Consider the following 18,575-nt stretch of genomic DNA (forward strand, 5'->3'; position numbering starts at 1 on the left):
CAACTGGACACAGCCACGGTGAGATGCACGCACACGCACACGCACACGCACGCACGCGCACACACACACACACACACACACACACACACACACACACACACACACACACACACACACACACACAGACAAACAAATATTGTAAACTCATTATTTGAATTGTCATATTCATTCTCATTTGTCTTTGCCCTCTCTCTCCTCTCTCTCTCTTTCTCTCCCTCCTTTCATCTCTGCCTCAGTTCCCAGCTGCAGGGTCCCATCCCTCCATACAACCCTGTGTTCCTGGGCGGTTGGAAGCCAGAGGGCGATGACCCCGTGGAGACGCAGCACAGGCAGGAAGCAGAGCAGGAGCAGCAGCAGGTAACCACGACAACCGCACCGCCCCAGCATGACGGATGATGCTGTTGCTCGTGTTATCAGAGCTGATTACACGTCACTCCCTTAATCCCTCTCTGTTGATTTCTCTTCAGCAACAACCTGTAAAAACTGGAGTGATGCCAGGTCCACCCAGAGAGCAAACGTAAGAAATTATTTTTTAAATACAGTTTTGAAATCACTTATATTTCAAGTCAATATATAATAATATTATAATATTTAGCTACCTACTTACTTTAGCTAATACCTACTATATTGAATGCACAAAATGTCTCATGTGTACTTTTAAAACGATACTAATATCATGAATAGTATATGTGGATCCCTTCAGCTCTGTTTAAATGAAGTCACATTAAATTAATAGCCTTGCCCCTATAGGGATAGTGGTGTACCATCAGAAGAAAGGCTGTATTGTGTCAGCTATGACTTTGTGGCCAGAAATAGCAGTGAGCTTTCTGTCCTACAAGGGGAGACCCTGGAGGTAAATGAACACACACACACACACACACACACACACACACACACACACGCACTACCAGAAGACACTACCATAGACCAGACCAGTTTGCCAGGCCACACCCTGGCCTCAGGCTAAAACCATCATAATGACCCGGGCACTTACCATCACGCTTATTAGCCTTCAAGGCCAAAGAGAGCATTCTTCGCATGCTGTTTATATTGTGCACCTGACGGTGTGTGTGTGTGTGTGTGTGTGTGTGTTAAATGTTAAAATGCTTAAATGTTATTCTATTGCTGTAGCTGTAGCTCTGTAGCTTAAAATGCTTAAATGTTAATAGTTTAAATGTTATTCTATTGTTGTGAGAGAGAGAGTCCAAGTCAAGTCTTAAGTCTTTTGTCACAAGTCCAAGTCAAGTCTTATGTCTCTGGCCATTGATCTGTCCCTAACAGTGTATTGTTAAATATTCAAAGCATGTCCTGTAGCTACCATCCATACAGTACAGTATCAAAATCAGTTGAAGGATAACGTTATGGGGTCTACTGCAATCTGAAAAAACACAAATTAAGAACTCTGATATTATTTTTTCCTAATAGTTTAATTGCATTTTCAGTGCATTTTGTTTTTATCTGTGAGAGCACACACATAGCACATGCGTTACATTGCACATTATGGCAAAGGGGACATGCAGCTCATCATACGTTTCCCAAAGTATATGCACTGAAAAAAAATGAAATAGAAATACATGCATAAATCTAGATTTTAAAAAAGCAATAATTGCATGAAATACATGTTGTTCACAAGTCTCGAAACTTGAGTCCAAGTCAAGTCTGAAGTCTTTTGAGGTGGAGTCGCAAGTCAAGTCTGAAAGTCACTGTTTATGCAACGTTAGTGCGACTCGAATCCCTATCTCTGGACTGTGTGTATGTGTGTGTGTGTGTGTGTGTGTGTGTGGTGCGGGTGCACCCTGTCTGCCTGTGTGCAATGGGCTGTTATTGAGGAAGAGAGGAAAAGAGACTGTGTGTGAGATCACGTGGCTCATCAGTCAGTTGGCCCTTGAGCAAAGATGCTGAATCCTCAGTAAAGGACACCTCTTTGTTTATCATATCGGACTGTTAAACTGTTAACTTCTCATGAAGGGTAAACTAGGCTTTAGTTTAGTATTATTAGATTTAGTTCTATTAGTTTTCAGTCTGGGTACAAACATTACATAAAAACAATCCAAAAATAGTAAGTTTAGTTTAGCAAGTACATTTCTTTACATTACACAAAATTACATTACAAATGTCTCACAAAGAGATCATGTACGTATAAATCTTTTATATTCTCTCTCTTTCCCTCTCATTCTTTCTCTATGTTCTCTGATTGCTCTCCTCTTGCTCATGCTGTATTTCACAGGTGGTTGAGGCGTCAAAACGTTGGTGGAAGGTTCGTAATCGATTTAATGAGATTGGTTTTGTGCCCTTCAACATCCTGGAGCCAATCTCCCACATTGAGAGTCCTACAAATAAAGCACCTAAGGTAAAAACTTTTATACAAACACACACACACACACACACACACACACACACACACAGACCTGTGCAGATGCACTGCTCAGCCAAGGCACTGATGGCATTGCAACATATTTCATCATGTGTCTTCCATCATCTCCATCCATCTTTTCAGTCCTCTAAGGAACAACACAAAAATGGAAAGTTATGATCAGCAGGGGAAAACAACAAAATGTTGCTGATGAAAGATTTCACCAAATGTGATTAAAAAAAAATCGCCCCCTTTCTCCATCTCTCCATCTCTGTCTGTCTCTCTTAACTTCCTTATTTCCACCTCCTCTCACTTCCTCCTTCTATTTCTCTCCAGGCTCCTGCGCCTCCTCCGATGCCCAAGAGTTTCTCCTACGCTCCGGCCACCCCTCCCACCCTCCACGTGGACTCCAGCGCCCACAGGCCTCGCAGCATCGCCCTCGCACAGCACATGCCCTCAGACTCCGACTCAGACAAGGGTAGGCCCCAACACCAGTGTCTACACACACACACACACACACACACACACACACACACACACACAGCCTTACTCACACTCACACACACACACAGCCTTACTCACACTCACATACACACACACACATACACAGCCTTACTCACACTCCCCCACACACACAACCTTACTCACACTCACAGCCTTACTCACACACACACACTCACAGCCTTACTCACTCACACACACACACACACACACACACACATACACAGAGCAGAGGGTTATGATGAATATAGTTTTATGACTGTCCATCCATCTATCCATCCATCCATTTATCTTTCCCTTCTTTTTCAGTCATGCAGGTAAATGATGAGCTGCTTCAGAGGCTGACCAATGGGAAGTCAGGTTTGTCCCGCCCACTGGTTATCCATCGCTCTGCGGAGACGTCGCTTCCGCTCGACTACCAATCACCACCAACGGAGGTGGAGGCATGGCTTCGGGGGAAAGGCTTCAGTGATCCGTAAGCTTTACAGACAGAGAGAGAGAGAAAATCCATCTGGTCATACTTGCATTTTTTTAAATATTATATATTATTTTAATAGTGTATTTTAATCAGTGTTCAGATGAAAGTTTTGGAGACCATGCATGGATGTTACACAGAGTTGTGTGTACACATTTTCCTTACGGGTTTAACTAACCTATGCTTTGTGTGCATGTGAATGCATAGGACGGTGCAGTGTTTAGGTGTGCTGAATGGGGCCCAACTCTTCTCACTGAACAAAGAGGAGCTTCGTGCTGTCATTCCTGATGAGGGAGCACGAGTCTACAGCCAGATCACAGTGCAAAAATCTCTCTTGGAGGTAACACACATACATACACACACACACACACAACACACACGCACACACACACACACACACACACACAACACACACACACACACACAAAGAGTGTTTTCTAGCATAACCCTGGAAAGAGGTTATTTTTACTTCATTTTTTGTTTTACTGATTTGTTCTCCAGTGCTGTATAATAGTAGACATGGTGTACACATTAACAAACACATACTCATATACATTTTAAAATGTCATCTGTTTCCACTTGTCATAGGATGAAAGAAGAGCTTCAGAGCTTGAGGCTGTGATGGAGAAACAAAAGATGAAGGTGGACCTTGAACTTGAGAGTGGAACCCTAACCTTATAATTACACACTACAAACACACACACACACACAATTATATACAGTAGAGTGCTTATTTATAATGCCAATATCTACAGGCATCCATTTTAAAGAAAATCCAGAAATCCATTGTATAAACACTGATTATTTAACACAAACAGAGAAAGGGTGAATGATTGAGAGAATGGAAGAGTGAATGGTCATGTACTCATTGTATGTTGTTGCTTATTTGCTTTCCTTCTAATCAGACAAAACATTATTCTTTCATCCCTCTTGGCAAATACTAATAAATGAATGTAATAAGACCATGTGTGCAAACTCATTAAATGTTATGTCATTCACATTGAAACTTTTGTTGTTGTTAAAAAAGCTGTTGTTAACACACCTCACTATGATAAAGTTAAATGGATGTCTTCATTTCTAAAAATGTAAAATAATGATAATGTATCATGAAGTCATACCCTTTCCATCCATTTTAATCTGTTTAGTCTCCAGATATTCCACAGGTTACATTGCCCACTTTGAAAGTAAATCCAGCTTATAATAGTCTTCAGTGTGTGTCCCAAAGGAAAATGTCTTTGTATGTATGTATGTAATGTATTTGAGAAATAAATCAGATTTTTATTGAAATTTCATCTGTTTATTAGTAGAAATAAGGTGATAAAATCGATTGAGCAGAAAGACAGAGTATTTTGAGATCTTAAGCAACTGGCTGGGGCACCTGCACCGTACGCCGGCGACCCGGGTTCGATTCCCGCCCCGTGGTCCTTTCCGGATCCCACCCCGACTCTCTCCCACTCACTTCCTGTCATTCTTCAATGTCCTGTCATTAGAGGCATAAAAAGCCCCCCCCAAAAAAACTCAATGGGCTCAGGTGAGATCTCATTGAAAATGTTGCTCTTCAATGAATACAAACCAAAGTGTTTTTACAATTTCATTGATCTAAATTTCACCCAAGTACAGCTATATGGCAGGTCAAAGAAGACATTCTGAAAGACAAGACTGCACAGTGAGATCTTAATCAACTGCAGCTGTTGTAGAGGACCTAAATTCAAAACATTATACTCTGTTGTCATACATATCACTCAACATGTCCCTGTTTTTATCACTTAAAAACATGTTCTCTAGGACTCAAAGCATAGGGTGGACTTGAATTGTTTTGTAAACACGTTGGGGTAATTGCTGTATCTGTGATCCTTAAGCAGATACCGAAAAGTGACAGTCAGATCACATGACCTAGGTAGCTACCTGCAGTAAGTGGACATTTTCCTATCACATCTGACATCTACGCAACGTGAGCAAACAAGTGGCACTGTCTTATGGAACTACTGTGTTTGAATAATTTGACATGGCTCTGCTGGCACTAAACACGGTACCATATTTAGCCCCCTGCTGTTACACGGTATAACACCAGCCTACTGATAGCCACTGTACACTTCCACCGAGGCAGTGAGAAGAGTTAATTCCTGTCTGAACTGGAAATCAAATAGGACAGTTTGCTTCAGGCTCCTCTAACCTATACTACAGCCCTGAGTTTGTAACTAGGGTGATTTTGGTGCTTTCATAAAGAATTGTGCTTTATGAGTTATCCAACTAATTATGAGTATGTCAGATTGTCATGAACGTCATACTACGATTAAAGCCATTCTGTGTATCCTTCTCTGGTGAGCACTATATGAAAAAGATCCTAGAAGTGACCACTGACGTAAGAAACTGCAATTCTGGTGAGCATGTTTATTCAACAATTCAAAAACTAGCCGTAGTTTGTACAAAAACGCTGAGGAGGAGATAGAGAATGTCCGTTTTTGGCCCCCATGCTTTCCTGCTGGTCATCAGGTTTGGCATGAGATTCACAGAGGAAGAGATGAACACCCTGAAGTGGACTCAGAAGGACTTAACAAAATACGCTCTGGTTCTGTTCACCTGAGAAGACCGGATCAAAAAATCTGTGGAGATACCCTGCTGAAAAGCACAGCACTCAAACAGCTACTCATGCGGGGCAGGATATCACACATTTGACAACAGCAGGAGAGATCAGACTCAGGTGACCAGCCTGCTAGCAATCAGCTGACACCAATCAACTGTATCTGAATGCTCAGTGAAAAATCAAAGACGAGGAAGAGAGAAAGAGAGAGGAGGAAAGGAAACACCTTGAGGAAGAGAGGAACAGAAGAGGGAGGAAGCACTGAGTATTGAATGGGACAAGCAAGAGAGAGTAAGACAGGATGAAGACATGAGGAGTTGTTTGGAGGCCCTAGACCACAGCAGACTTGAGGAGGAAAGACTGGAGTGGCAAAGGAGAGAAAGGAGTGCAAACGGTAAGCTAGAGTGGAAGGAGTAGATGAAGAGGAAGTTGACACAGAAACAACAAATGTGACCTCAAGATGAGCTATGATGATGCCAGGAGATCTGCAGAAGGTTGCAGAAGGAAGTAGCCGAGGGCTAGAAAATGCACAAAAAAAAAACTGACTAGACAGTTACTTGATAAGATCGACATTACCTCAGCTGTTGCACAGAGAAAGGTGAGGGCTGGGGAATAGATAAAGCAGTGGTGAAGGAAGTGGAGGCAATCCAAAGGCACTGAACATGGTGGAAAAGCTGCACTTACAGGCGTACTTAGGGTTCAACTGGCTAGGGTAGTAAAACCTAAAGGGAAGAGATGCGACTAGCCTACATTACATTAATAAAAAATCAATTTTGTCAGGCAACTTTGTGACTTGGTGCCCTGTGTTAACAATGAAAATGTAAGATTCTGGGTTGTTGTCAAGCACAAGGCAAATTCGTCTTCGTTTGAAAATATGCTTAAAATATCTGAACAGATGTCTGGATTTGTTGGTTTCCAAAGGAAGACATCAAGTAGGCTAATTTCCAAGAAATGTATTTTGATAGGCCAACCACTGGGTGGCGTGCCTCCATCGCAACAATCTCGCACCATTGAAAATAAGCTAGGTAGGCTATGTATCGGGCATTGCTATTACATGTATCCACTGAAATTGGATAAATCTTTAAGCAATGTTTAATGCCAACCCAAACCAATAGCATTGTTAGACTAAGTTCAACAATTTCCAAATCGTGTAGACTATCAAAGAGCTGGCAGGTTTTTTTTCCTCTCAGGGTCAGGCTAACTGGGGGAAATGTCCTTTCAGAAAAAAAGATGGGTTGGCAAGCCAAGATGACGGAAACGTGGTTATCTGTATACCCTCCGCTGTCGCCGCAATTTGCTTAAATAAGGCATCTTAATCTGATAGACCTATTCACTGAGTTACTGAAGATGTCACACGTGCTGAGATTTCACTCGTTATACCCCCTCCGTTGGGGATCTGCTGGAGCCAACTCCACTTGGCTTGACAGCAACCTCCGGATATCCTTGTTGTAGCGTTTAACCGCTGCATTGTGGGAAATGACGTTCCAAAATCCATATTCTCCAACACTCAATGCGAAGACGAAACCACATGCGGAGAGGCTTCTGGTTACGATTTACGCAAAGCACGTTGAGTGCTTTCTAGTTTGCTCCCTAGCGATCGCCTTCCTAGGGTGACTGAGGTAACGTACAAGATTATTAACTCTATTCAAAAACGAAACAGAATTCGACGGTCTGGAAAAAAAACAAACCTGTCATTGACCTCAGAACATCGATTGACGACAACATGCATCGACGGAAAAAGGGCAAAGTTGTGTGATGATGCTTACTCCCATGAAGCTAGACGGGAGAGAATGAAAGAATAACTTGAGCCTGTAGATAATTGGAAGGGCAGGAAAAGTTGCTACAGCCCTCCGGTCGACAATCAAAGAAAGGGAGCTCCGTTTCGCCTTGGAACTTCAGATCTTCTTTCAACACCTTCTCTCCAGGTAAGGTAATCTGGGCAGTAGGCTAAACGGATTGTATCCAAGGCGGCGAAGCTTACTACAAGAAAGGCATCAGTATCGTTTCGCCGCCTTTGTTTACAGATGTCTCTTCCTAGTGGACCGGTTTTCACAAAAACCAACGCTAGGTTTCTGTTCCAGGTCAACTTCCCTCAGACGTATCGGCAGGGAATTCCCGCCACGAATTTAAGGGGCGCTTCTGCTGCTCATAAGTTTAAAATCAGTAGAGGGAAATGTGAATGACGACACCTAAACAAACAATCCCTTAGTTATTAGACTGAGGTTAGCCATGGGCTACAGCTAATGTACCTATGGTCTTCTTGACTAGTCAGTTCCTTGGTTCTGAGGGCATAGCCTACCTAGACAGTTTCACAGTGTAAGCATTTGTGTTGTAGGCTATCTTTAAGATGTATTGCAGTGTTAATTGGCCATTGTTTTTTCGTTATGTTTATTAGAAATGATACTTCTGACCGGCCTCTCACACTTCCTAGCTGTCTTGCTCTCATTCTGTGTCTCTCTATGGACATTTCTGTTTGTCAGTCTCTCACTTACCCAGATATGGCAGGTGGTCCTAGAAATGTAACAGGTGCTACAGTAACAAAGAAGCTCAGTGGTGTTGAAGGAGTGGTTGTGTATGGCTAGGCTACTTTCCCATGGTTTTGAGTGTCTGTGTGTGTCATCTGTTTATGTCAATCAGAAGGCAAAGAATTATGTTGAACCAGCTTCATATTAAAGTCTGAGATCACACATTTACACACACACACACACACACACACACACATTCACTTGGAGACTCTCATACATAGGCTTTATCTCATCAGGATTTATGTGTTAAAGAGATCACAGGCATTCTCTCTCAATCCTTTTCACATATACATTCATATATGTGAAGAGATTTTGACTTTTATAGATAGCATTTTCAACAAGTGGATTTTTGATTGTGTTTGTTCTTTTTGGTATGTAGAACATTTCTAATAGCTAGGTGTCTCAAACGTTCAAACATGTAGCACCTGTAGGCCTACTATACGTCACTTTAAGTTCAATGCTGGTAACCATAAAATATGTGGTTTTACCGGAAACCATTACACAGGCCTCAGATTATTTGCATTTTAGGGACTAGGCTTCTCTTATTCATGCCAGGTTATTCAGAGAGAAATCAAGTTTGATGATAGAATGGCAGCTCTCTGAATGACCTTTGGTAAATTGCAGCTGCTGAGCTAAATAGGTCTATGTTGTTATATAAACCCTAGTCTGTCACAAAGTAGCTTAACAGAAATTCCAGCAAGCTTGTGTTTGCATGAGATGCTTTATGGGCCTCAGAACAAGAGATGTTAGTCCTATGATTTTGGTCTGTGAGCCAGACCATGAGTTCTGTTTTGACAGTTTGTGTGTGTGTGTGTGTGTGTGTGTGTGTGCGTGCGTGCGTGCGCTCTTGTGGGTGCACAGAGTGGGACAGAAAATGAGGGAATCTAGGTTAGCTCAGTGGCCTGATCATGATCAAACAGTGCTTTCACATTGCTTTCACAGTGCCAGTTTCTTCTATTAGGACTGTTTCTTCTATCTGCCTTGATGCAAGATTTATCCTTTAAGTTTTTTTCTCCCCAGTTTCACTTTACGTCACTGTACACGTAATTAGTGGCGTTAGATGCCTTACCTCCCTCTGTGTTGAACCGGTCCCTGTGCGGTTCGAGCTCTTGAATAGACGCCCCGTCGCCCGGTTTGATGGCACTGCGCATGTGCGCTGCTGACTGGCAGTAATCCGCTGGGCAGCTAGAGATTGCATCTGCGCGCGCTGCCCTTATCATCGAGCGAGTGTAAACCCCAGAGAAGAGAAAACCATGAATATAATGCAATGAAAACAACCTCCTCTGCAAAGACCAACATCAAGGTCGCGCACACGCACACAGTCGCGCACACAGGACTGTGTTGGAGAGATGCACTGTGGGTAGTGGTGTATGTGTGGACGTCTGTAAACCGGAGCCTTTGGGCTGCAGCATCTTGGACAGGGGCATAATGGAAAGAAAACGCCAGTTTGGGACCGGTGGAAAACAATCGATCTGGAAGCTCACCAAATCCCGACGGACTCGTTCACATCTGGACGTTTAAACGCATCGTGGGTTCTCATGCGGGGCGGCTTTGCCCTCCAAAAAATATCCCGAACGGGTGAACGTTGAGCTCAAGTAAGAAATCTGACAGACTGCTGAACTGGGAAACGTGTTTTATTATTTAAACGACTCCGTTTCGCCAACGCTTCCTACCAATCAAGCCTTTTATCCATGAAGCACAGTGCTATGTCTGTCTTTGTTTTAAAAAAAAAAATAACACTGAGACTCCAGTAGATCATCCAAGGCCTTACACTCAGTGTCTCTTCTAAAACTACAACGCGATTTTTTTTTTTATGTCGCTTGGGACAAGGAATATTGGTACTTGTGCCTGCACGCTGCACTGTTTTTTATTTGGATGGTTGCCTACTGTCACCCAAAATTATCAGTTGACCTGTTCGCCTTTATGTAGCCAACATTGACTTCGATAGAATAGTTAGCAACCAAAGTATTTAACATGCATGTAGATGTACTGTAGCGATCAGAAACCTGTATATTTTTGTCCATGTTTTACTACAGACCGTTAACAGAAGCGATTTCTCGCCCATGCGTATTTCAGTGTAGCAGTAATAAAAGTCGAGCAGAAGCGGAACCTCCGGTTGTCTCCGAGGAGGCAGCTCTTCCTGAAAGTAAGCAGGGGGAAGGAAGGGGTTATCCGCGGGTCTGTGGTGCCTAATAGATGCCAAATATCTAGCGTGTTTTGAGGAGAATCCGTAGTTTATCCTTCGCATCCTCCGTTGACCCAGTCTGGATTTGACAAGCGAGACGGGACGCCGATCTCTAATCGCTTCAAACTACACCTTCCACCCTCGTCTTCCAACGAAAGTCCCTATTTGAAACCCCCTCTACTTAAGCTGTGTTGCTGTGTTTTTACCATCGTAGCTGGATTGCTGTTTGATAAGAGAAAATAGCCTGATTTTTTTGGCATGCATTTTAACTTGCGACACATGCAAGCGGTGGAACAGACATTCCATTAAAAGACTGAAACCGTATCCGTTAAGGAGTGGGCTTGGGACAGTCTGCGCGTGATAGTCAGTAATCCCCGCAGCAGCTGGAGAAAGATGAGCCTGGGTCATACCGACAGCGCCAAAGAGTTTTCGTTGAAGCAGCAAGACGATGCATTCTGAAGCTCTTGGAGTGTAGCACAGGCGTTTTAACCCTGCACTTGTCTCTGAATGCATTGTGGTTCTCTTGCAATTGCCAACCTGTATGGTCAGTCAGAGAAACACATCATCATCATCATCATCAAGAGGATCTGTTCTGTCATTTATATGGTCATGACCTGAGTCAGTTACACTTTCTTTGGAGATTACAACTCTAATGCTTGTCATTTTTCATGGACTATTGGTTGCCATTTTTTTCCGGAACATTCTGTGTTTTCTCAAACATATTTCGGAGACTGAAGGTTCTTTTTTTTCAGCCTGATGTTGCATGGCCTCCTGACCTCCACTGTCGCTCAGATTCATTGAGTGACTTCAGTCCGTCCACTAGGTCATGGAGTGGGGCTTCAGGATGGTCGAGAACACATGACTTTCTGTGGCTCCTGTACTGGTGTATGAGAGAGAGAGAGAGAGAGAGAGAGAGAGAGAGAGTGTGTGTGTGTGTGTGTGTGCACACTCAGAACTGAGCATCCCCTCACCCCCTCAGGGGAGGAAAGAGAAAGAAGTCGGCTAATATTTGCCCTGTCACAGGGGTAAACACCTTGTACGGAGCTTGCTCGCAGTTGTCGTGGCAATGGGAAGTTCAGCCTCTTCGCTTACAGCAGAGACCGAGTCGGAACACGGGTTCCGTCCGGCACCCTATCCGGGCGCCCCCTCTGTAGGCTGGCTAAGGAACAGCCATAGCAGCCCAGTGTGGGGGACCACCTTCATCACGCGCCAGCAGCAGAATCCTCCTGTACCACACAGAGAGCGCAGGTAACCTAACCCACATGAAGGCATCTGCTTCCATTCACACACAGTCTCACCCACACAAGATTTACCCAGACCTCTGAATACAACAAGCCTGGATAGAAGCCAGTGTGTGTGTCTCTCTCTCTGTGTGTGTGTGTGTGTGTGTGTGTGTGTGTGTGTGTTTCTGTTTCTGTATGCCCGTGTCTGTGTCTCTTGGGGAATGATACCCATGCTGCTTCACCAAACTGAATCAGTTAGATGGTGTGTTTTTTTTAGGCAGATTTCTGTCAAGTGTTTGATAACCAATGGCTAAATCCTGTTTCTTAGCGCTGCAGGAGGTAAACTCCACTGTTGGGGGACCTGACCTGCCTTCACTGTTTCCTATTAGGTGTCAGATCTGAGTCATCTCAAATTGGCATACAAAGCCGCAGGTACACAAAGCAATGTTTGAGAAGCTGGAGAGGAGTGGAGAGGGACACTGGCAGTCCCCTCCTCGGTAGCCCACCTAGCAGCCAGGGCAGGCAACACCTGCTTGATCAGCTATGTCCTCAGGGGTTCCTGCAAAGAGCACATATACTCCTCTATCTGGCACCTTTGTAGAGAATGTGTAGGAACATATCACAAGACTAGATTTTTTTCCCTTTGATAGTCTGGGTGTGTAGAGTTTATGCTCAGTAAGACACGGGAGTCTCGCTGTTGAAGCTAGCGAGCAAAAGCTCTGAGGGTGATGGGGGAAGTGATTAATGACAGTGTTAGTATACCTCATGCTTAAATAACGCAGATATGAATCTATTGCATCCAGCCTCCACTTGGGTTATTGAATGTCTGAGGGTGGAGCTAGCAGGAGGCGAAATTCCCACATAATTGTTTTTGGAATGGCCTTGTAGTGAACTCCTCTGTGGGCAGTTGGGAGTAACTGTCACGAAAAATGATAGTGTTTGTGTGTGTTTGTGTGTGTGTGTGTGTCTGGTATGTTGACAGATGGCTAGGCCGGACAGATGGCTGAATACTACACTGACCACTGTAATCACCAAATCAGAGGACCCCAACCAGCTAGCATTAGCTTTAGCCTTAAGGTGCTTCTCCAGTAGCTTATATTGTTAGGTACACCGCAATTATGTGGAGATAGCCGAATTATGTGACTGGCTGGGTGGGTTAAAATGTTGTTTGTTGAAATTTGTCTTTAACCCTTTACCCAGCCACACAATTGCTGTGTTGAAATTGACACAAAAATGTGTTGTCCCTGAGCACTAGGGCTGGGACAACGCGTCGACGTAATGGCATTAGCTCTACACTCTAAGAAGTAATGTGTTATTTTTTAAACGATTAATCTAGCGATTATTTTTTCGATGCATCGATTAATTAACGATTAATTTTTTCAGTCCGATTCGATTTCGATTATCGATTATCTTCCAATTAATTCACTAATAGCAACTTATACATGTTTATTTACATATATGAATGAAAAGATTCCAAAATAAAAGACTATACAAGTGCAAAGTAATGCATTCTTAGTCAGAGGTAGCATTCAATAAAGTTCAATAGTGTCATTTTAAGACGTTCGTGTGGGAATCCTTGCAATTAAAATTAACACAGTTAAAAGGCTGCTGATGTGTGGATGCAATTCATAACGTAGTTAGTTCAAATAACGGTTCGTACTTCTCATTTGGACAAGCACTTTTGAGTCTTGGAAAACACTTTTCCATTTACATCGGGATTTTGCAAACATTCAGAGTCAATAAAATAAGCCTGAGTAACGAATACAAGCAGCTGCAAGTAAGCATGCTAAACTTGACATCCAAACAGTATTCTAACGTTAGCTTTGAAATACTGCTTGATTGCATACTGTAACTTAGTTTAGTCTCCTCAATGTACTATGTTGTGATAAGACCTTAGCAGAGTTTACCTTAACTTTAATGCTGCAGTTTTGAACAAATTTGCGCAGCATGGTCACGATGCTAAGCGGATTTAATAGCAATTTAGCCCACTGTGTTCTATGCAGTGCTTTAATGTGGCAACAACAATGGTGAATAATTTGTTAAATGCACATGCAGAGGAGCAGCAGCGGGCTCGTTACGAGAGAGAGCGGGCGGTGCAAGGAAAGGCTGTGTGAGTAAAAAGTGCAGCTCAATGAAATTATCTTATCTTTAATTTAGTAGGACTACAACATAGAACATCAATGTGTGGTGGCCGGTTTTGATTTCTTGGTGCCCAGCCACAGATTAGTCAACGTATGGAAAACACTGAAGGTGTAAAATTAAAAATATTTAGCAGCACATGTTATCCTTGACGAATCGACGCTCATATTTTGCGTCGACGTCATCGATTACGTCGACGCGTTGTCCCAGCCCTAGTGCTCAGGGACAACACATTTTTGTGTCAATTTCAACACAGCAATTGTGTGGCTGGGTGAAAGGTTAAAGACAAATTTCAACAAACAACATTTTAACCCACCCAGCTAGTCACACAATTCGGCTATCTCCACATAATTGCGGTGTTGAAATTGACACAAAATGTGTTGTCCCTGAGCACACACAGCAATGTGTCATTTTAACACATTACTTCTTAGAGTGTACCTGTTATTTATTCTCTAAAGAAAGTATTAGCTTTATTAATATCAGTGAGTGTGAATTCATGTTACTTTGTTGAGAAACAATGGCTTGCTAGCAGAGTGGTATTGGCTTGAGGTGAAGTGACTTAATTTGGTCCAAAGTCCATAGTACATACTTTTAGTGACCATGTCATGGTCATGGCAATCATTGCAGTAATCAATAGACCAAAGGGCTGAAAACCTACTAGAACTACACTCATAGCTAGCACGAGTCTTTGATGATTTGTGGATGCTCTGACCCGCTCAGTGAATGAACCAGAGCTACAGCAGTGGAAATGCTAATGTCTACTGACAGCAGCACCGCTGAAGACATTAACCAGTTCCCTGAGAAACGCGCTCATCGTCTCTCTCCCCAACCCCCCCCAAGCATTTTCTTTGCGTCATGAGTCAGCTACTCTGTACAGAACAGAGTGTGTGTGTGTGTGGGGGGGGGGGCATTGCTCACCTCTGAGTGTGCTTCGGAGGAAACTGGGCATGGACTGGGATTTTTTTTCTTTTCATTTCCTGTACTCTTAACATGGCAGTCCACATAAAGAGCACTTCCTAGAGTCCATTGCCTGCTCTACTTGTTTGGTCTGTTCAGTAGAATTGCATAGAACATCACTGTCTCCAGTTGTATTCTGAGATCCAAGGGCATGGTTTTGTTCTTCAGCGTCCATGACCGTGGACATCCATTGAACAGACACACACACACACACATACCCACACTCCAATGTTTATTGTTTCAAACTAGCAAATATAAAGGTCCCTTTCGCCTCACTGATAGATTGAGGGGCACTGAAGTAAAAAAACAGTTGTTGCTGAGTCATTTGAGTGCAGTTAGCCGTGTGTGTGTGTGTGTGTGTGTGTGCCCTGTGTGCAATGGGCTGTTATTGATTTCGGTGGAAGAGTATCAGATGGCCATACGCTCCAAGCTTGTCATTTATTCAGCAGTCTCTTCCCAGAACTAGACATATGCACACACGTGACCACAGGGATATGAGTGTGCTACTGTTTCAGATAATGCATGCCTGTGTGACAGCTTATTGTCCTTGTGCTTAAAACCCTACTGTGAACATTACCAGCACCAGCCCATGCAGCCACAGCCATTGGTTGTTATTCCTTTTTTCTTGAGTCCGAAGTTGGAATTACTCAAGCAGTTTATCTACCCGGGGGCCTTGGGACTGTTTGCCTATGTGTGTGTGTGTGTGAGGGAGGGAGAGAGGTTATCTTGGCTCAGTGTGTATGTTTCCACAGCACAGTGTTGAGGGCTTGACAGTGTTTATGTGGTGCCTTATGCTGTGTGTGCATCCCCATAGCAACAAGCTTCTGTCTCCGTCACCAATCAAATACCAGTACAGTCAGCTGAGTTTTCTCTTTCTCAGTCTCTCAGTCACTCACTACACACACATGCACATACACACACACACACACACAGACACACACACACACAGACACACACACACACACACACACACACACACACACACGCAGACTGCCGTGTGCAGAAACTCAATTTACTCTTTAGCAATAGCCTGTGTGCAGATATGCACTCACTTCTCACTTCAACATAAAGGCACACACACACACACACACAGACACACACACACAGACACACACACACGGTCAGACACAGCCCTATGCTGAAACACTCCTCTCCAGTGTGAGTGTAATACGTTTAGGCAGGCCTAAGCAGGCTGTGACCGAGAATGAATTATGAAAACATTTTTCCTGTGTGTGTGTGCATGGGTGTGTGTGAGTTTGTGTATGTGTGCATGTCTGTGAGAGACTCTGTCTGTGGGAAAGAGGGAGAAGGGTTTTACAGATACTTTTTGAACAACAAGTTGCTTCAAGTGCTCCTCTCTCTCACCTTTTCACAGTTGCTGGAGAGCCACTGTGTGTGTGTGTGGTGTGAGAGAGAGAGAGAGAAAGATAGAGTTGTGTGTGAGAAAGAGAGAGTTGTGTGCGTGTGTGTTTGAGCTAGAGAGAGAGTGTGTGTGTGTTTGAGCTAGAGAGAGTGTGTGTGTGTGTGTGTGTGTGTTTGAGCTAGAGAGTGTGTGTGTGTGTGTGTGTGTGTGTGTGTGTGTGTGTGTGTGTTTGAGCAAGAGAGTGTGTGTGTGTGTGTGTGTGTGTGTGTGTGTTTGAGCTAGAGAGAGTGTGTGTGTGTGTGTGTTTGAGCTAGAGAGAGTGTGTGTGTGTGTGTGTTTGAGCTAGAGAGAGTGTGTGTGTGTGTGTGTGTTTGAGCTAGAGAGAGTGTGTGTGTGTGTGTGTGTGTGTGTTTGAGCTAGAGAGAGTGTGTGAGTGTGTGTGTTTGAGCTAGAGAGTGTGTGTGTGTGTGTGTGTGTGCGTTAGTGCTGAGTCAGTGTGTTCTCCTCCTGTGCCGGGATGTGAGTGCTGCTGGTCCCATAGATGGCGGGTTTGAGGAACTGCTGAGGGTGAGCCGTAGGGGGGGGGGGTGGAGCGAGCTCCGCTCTTTACAGGAAGCCTGACGACGGCGAGACTACTCTCAGGCCATATTTCTTTCCAGTGAAGCATCCCATCACCATGAATTCAGCATGCTGGGGGGGGGGGGGGTCGTAGCGCAGAGCCGCAGTTGCATCGGCCTCACTTTCCACAAACGGGTCCAGTGCCCATGGGGACCCAGGTTTGAATTCAGCCCGAGGTCATTTCCTGAACCCACTGCCCATCTCTCCCACTCATTTCCTCTCTTCCCTGTCCTATCGAATAAAGGCTAAAAAGCCCAAAAATATCACTTCAAAGAGAACGTATATGCTGGTGTATTTTGAGTCTCACTCAAACCCTCGGTGCGTCAGTGCTCCAGGACTTTCGTCCACACTGGCCAAACATAGCGAGGTAAATATGAGCTGTGGGAAGAAGAGGGAGCTGAATGGAGTCCCCCCGTGCGCTGCGGAGGCGCTCTTCCCTTGACATCCGTGTGTGGAACCTTCACTCGCTCTTGTTGTGAGCACAGAGCACTCCAATGTCACTCTGCGAAAGCAATATCTGTTCCTGTACTAGAGCAAACAGACCCTGCGAAGAGAGTGTGGCTAGAGAGGGGGGGGGGGGGTCGTTGGTAAGGCTAGAGAAAAACGGTTCCTTTTAGCAGCGAACAGACAGAGTAGCCAAATAAATTCATAGAACTTGAATGAGCCTCATGAAAATTCATCCTTGGGGTTGTGAAGACTACCCTGTCCTTCTCAAAACCGAAGAAACGGCATCAGAAATATCACAGTTTACAAACACTTATTAGTCAGTTATTACAAAGTAGCTAAGAGCTGGGGCTGTTGGAATGTCAGAGGTAAACAGGCTTCTGCTTGTCAGAATAAAGATGGTGCCTGTTTTTTTAGCAAGTAAACAGCCTTAGGGCTGATGTGGTCCTTATTTTGATATGATTGACTATATAATGGAGTGATTATACTGTTAATATTTATTATACTGTAGGTAGTAGAACTTGTTGAACTTTCCTGACATGACCAGGTCAGATACACTCGATGTTCTTGGCCTTGCATGTGTGATGCCTAAATGATGTTTTTCCAGCCTTGTGTGTCTAGTCAAACAATCAGACTCTACAGTTCACAAATCAGCTCAAATTCTACTACAAACTACTTACCCTCTGATGCCCATTTTTAAATTTTGTTTTGAAAAGAATTTATCTTCGGTTACACTTTACTTGACAGTGTCGACATAAGAGTGACATGACATTGTCATGAACGTGTCATAAACATGTCATGAACATGTCATAAACAAGTCATAAACGTTTATGACATAACGCTTCTGTTATTTAGTGTCATTCGGGTTTTATCATAACAAGTTAGGTTAGGATTAGGGTTAGGAGGATTTGAGTTAGGTGCTATTGCCTGATGTTGTAATGTATGAGTGAACTTAGCAAACATGTGGTGTCTGTAAAAGCACACCTGCTTCCTGGTCTTGGCTTCTAGCTTGCCTATCCTGCTTTCGATCTTGTGTGTATGGCTGCACTTTGGCCACGCCAGCTGGAAAAACATTTTGAAGTCACACTTGTGCTTGCAAGGCCGGGAACGCTGAGTGTATCTAGCCAACTAGGAAGATTACCAGCAAGAGTTGCAGCACCGTGGAATGGCACTCTATGCGAGCCTATGCCTATTAGCAGGTACATTGCAAA

The 18,575-nt window shown here is 43.7% G+C and overlaps 2 protein-coding genes across 6 annotated transcripts in view; both read left to right on the top strand.

Annotated features, from left to right (window-relative positions):
• The window catches only part of eps8l1b (eps8 like 1b), a 28,433-nt gene that overhangs the window by 6,790 nt on the left and 3,068 nt on the right, over nucleotides 1-18,575 (top strand). Inside the window, exons 11-19 of one of the 2 annotated variants that reach the window (XM_042082143.1) lie at nucleotides 1-18; nucleotides 237-357; nucleotides 468-517; nucleotides 751-853; nucleotides 2,228-2,350; nucleotides 2,690-2,831; nucleotides 3,164-3,329; nucleotides 3,537-3,669; nucleotides 3,918-4,040. The exon at nucleotides 1-18 is cut by the window's left edge and continues 131 nt beyond it. In XM_042082143.1, the coding sequence (XP_041938077.1) occupies nucleotides 1-18; nucleotides 237-357; nucleotides 468-517; nucleotides 751-853; nucleotides 2,228-2,350; nucleotides 2,690-2,831; nucleotides 3,164-3,329; nucleotides 3,537-3,669; nucleotides 3,918-4,010 (949 nt within the window). In that variant the 3' untranslated portion in view covers nucleotides 4,011-4,040. Of the gene's footprint in view, nucleotides 19-236; nucleotides 358-467; nucleotides 518-750; nucleotides 854-2,227; nucleotides 2,351-2,689; nucleotides 2,832-3,163; nucleotides 3,330-3,536; nucleotides 3,670-3,917; nucleotides 4,617-18,575 lie in introns of those variants that run through there. The other variant, XM_042082142.1, reaches the window with a different exon arrangement.
• The window catches only part of capn15 (calpain 15), a 40,778-nt gene continuing 29,555 nt past the window's right edge, over nucleotides 7,353-18,575 (top strand). The window contains exon 1 of one of the 4 annotated variants that reach the window (XM_042082141.1): nucleotides 7,353-7,835. Coding sequence is in view for 3 of the 4 variants with exons in the window: in XM_042082138.1 (XP_041938072.1) it covers nucleotides 11,687-11,868 (182 nt within the window). In the remaining variant the exon portion in view is untranslated. Of the gene's footprint in view, nucleotides 7,836-9,594; nucleotides 11,869-18,162; nucleotides 18,564-18,575 lie in introns of those variants that run through there. The other 3 variants (XM_042082138.1, XM_042082137.1, XM_042082139.1) reach the window with 3 other exon arrangements.

The sequence above is a fragment of the Alosa sapidissima genome, chromosome 24 (genome assembly GCF_018492685.1).
Source record: "Alosa sapidissima isolate fAloSap1 chromosome 24, fAloSap1.pri, whole genome shotgun sequence".
Classification (NCBI taxonomy): Eukaryota; Metazoa; Chordata; class Actinopteri; order Clupeiformes; family Clupeidae; genus Alosa; species Alosa sapidissima.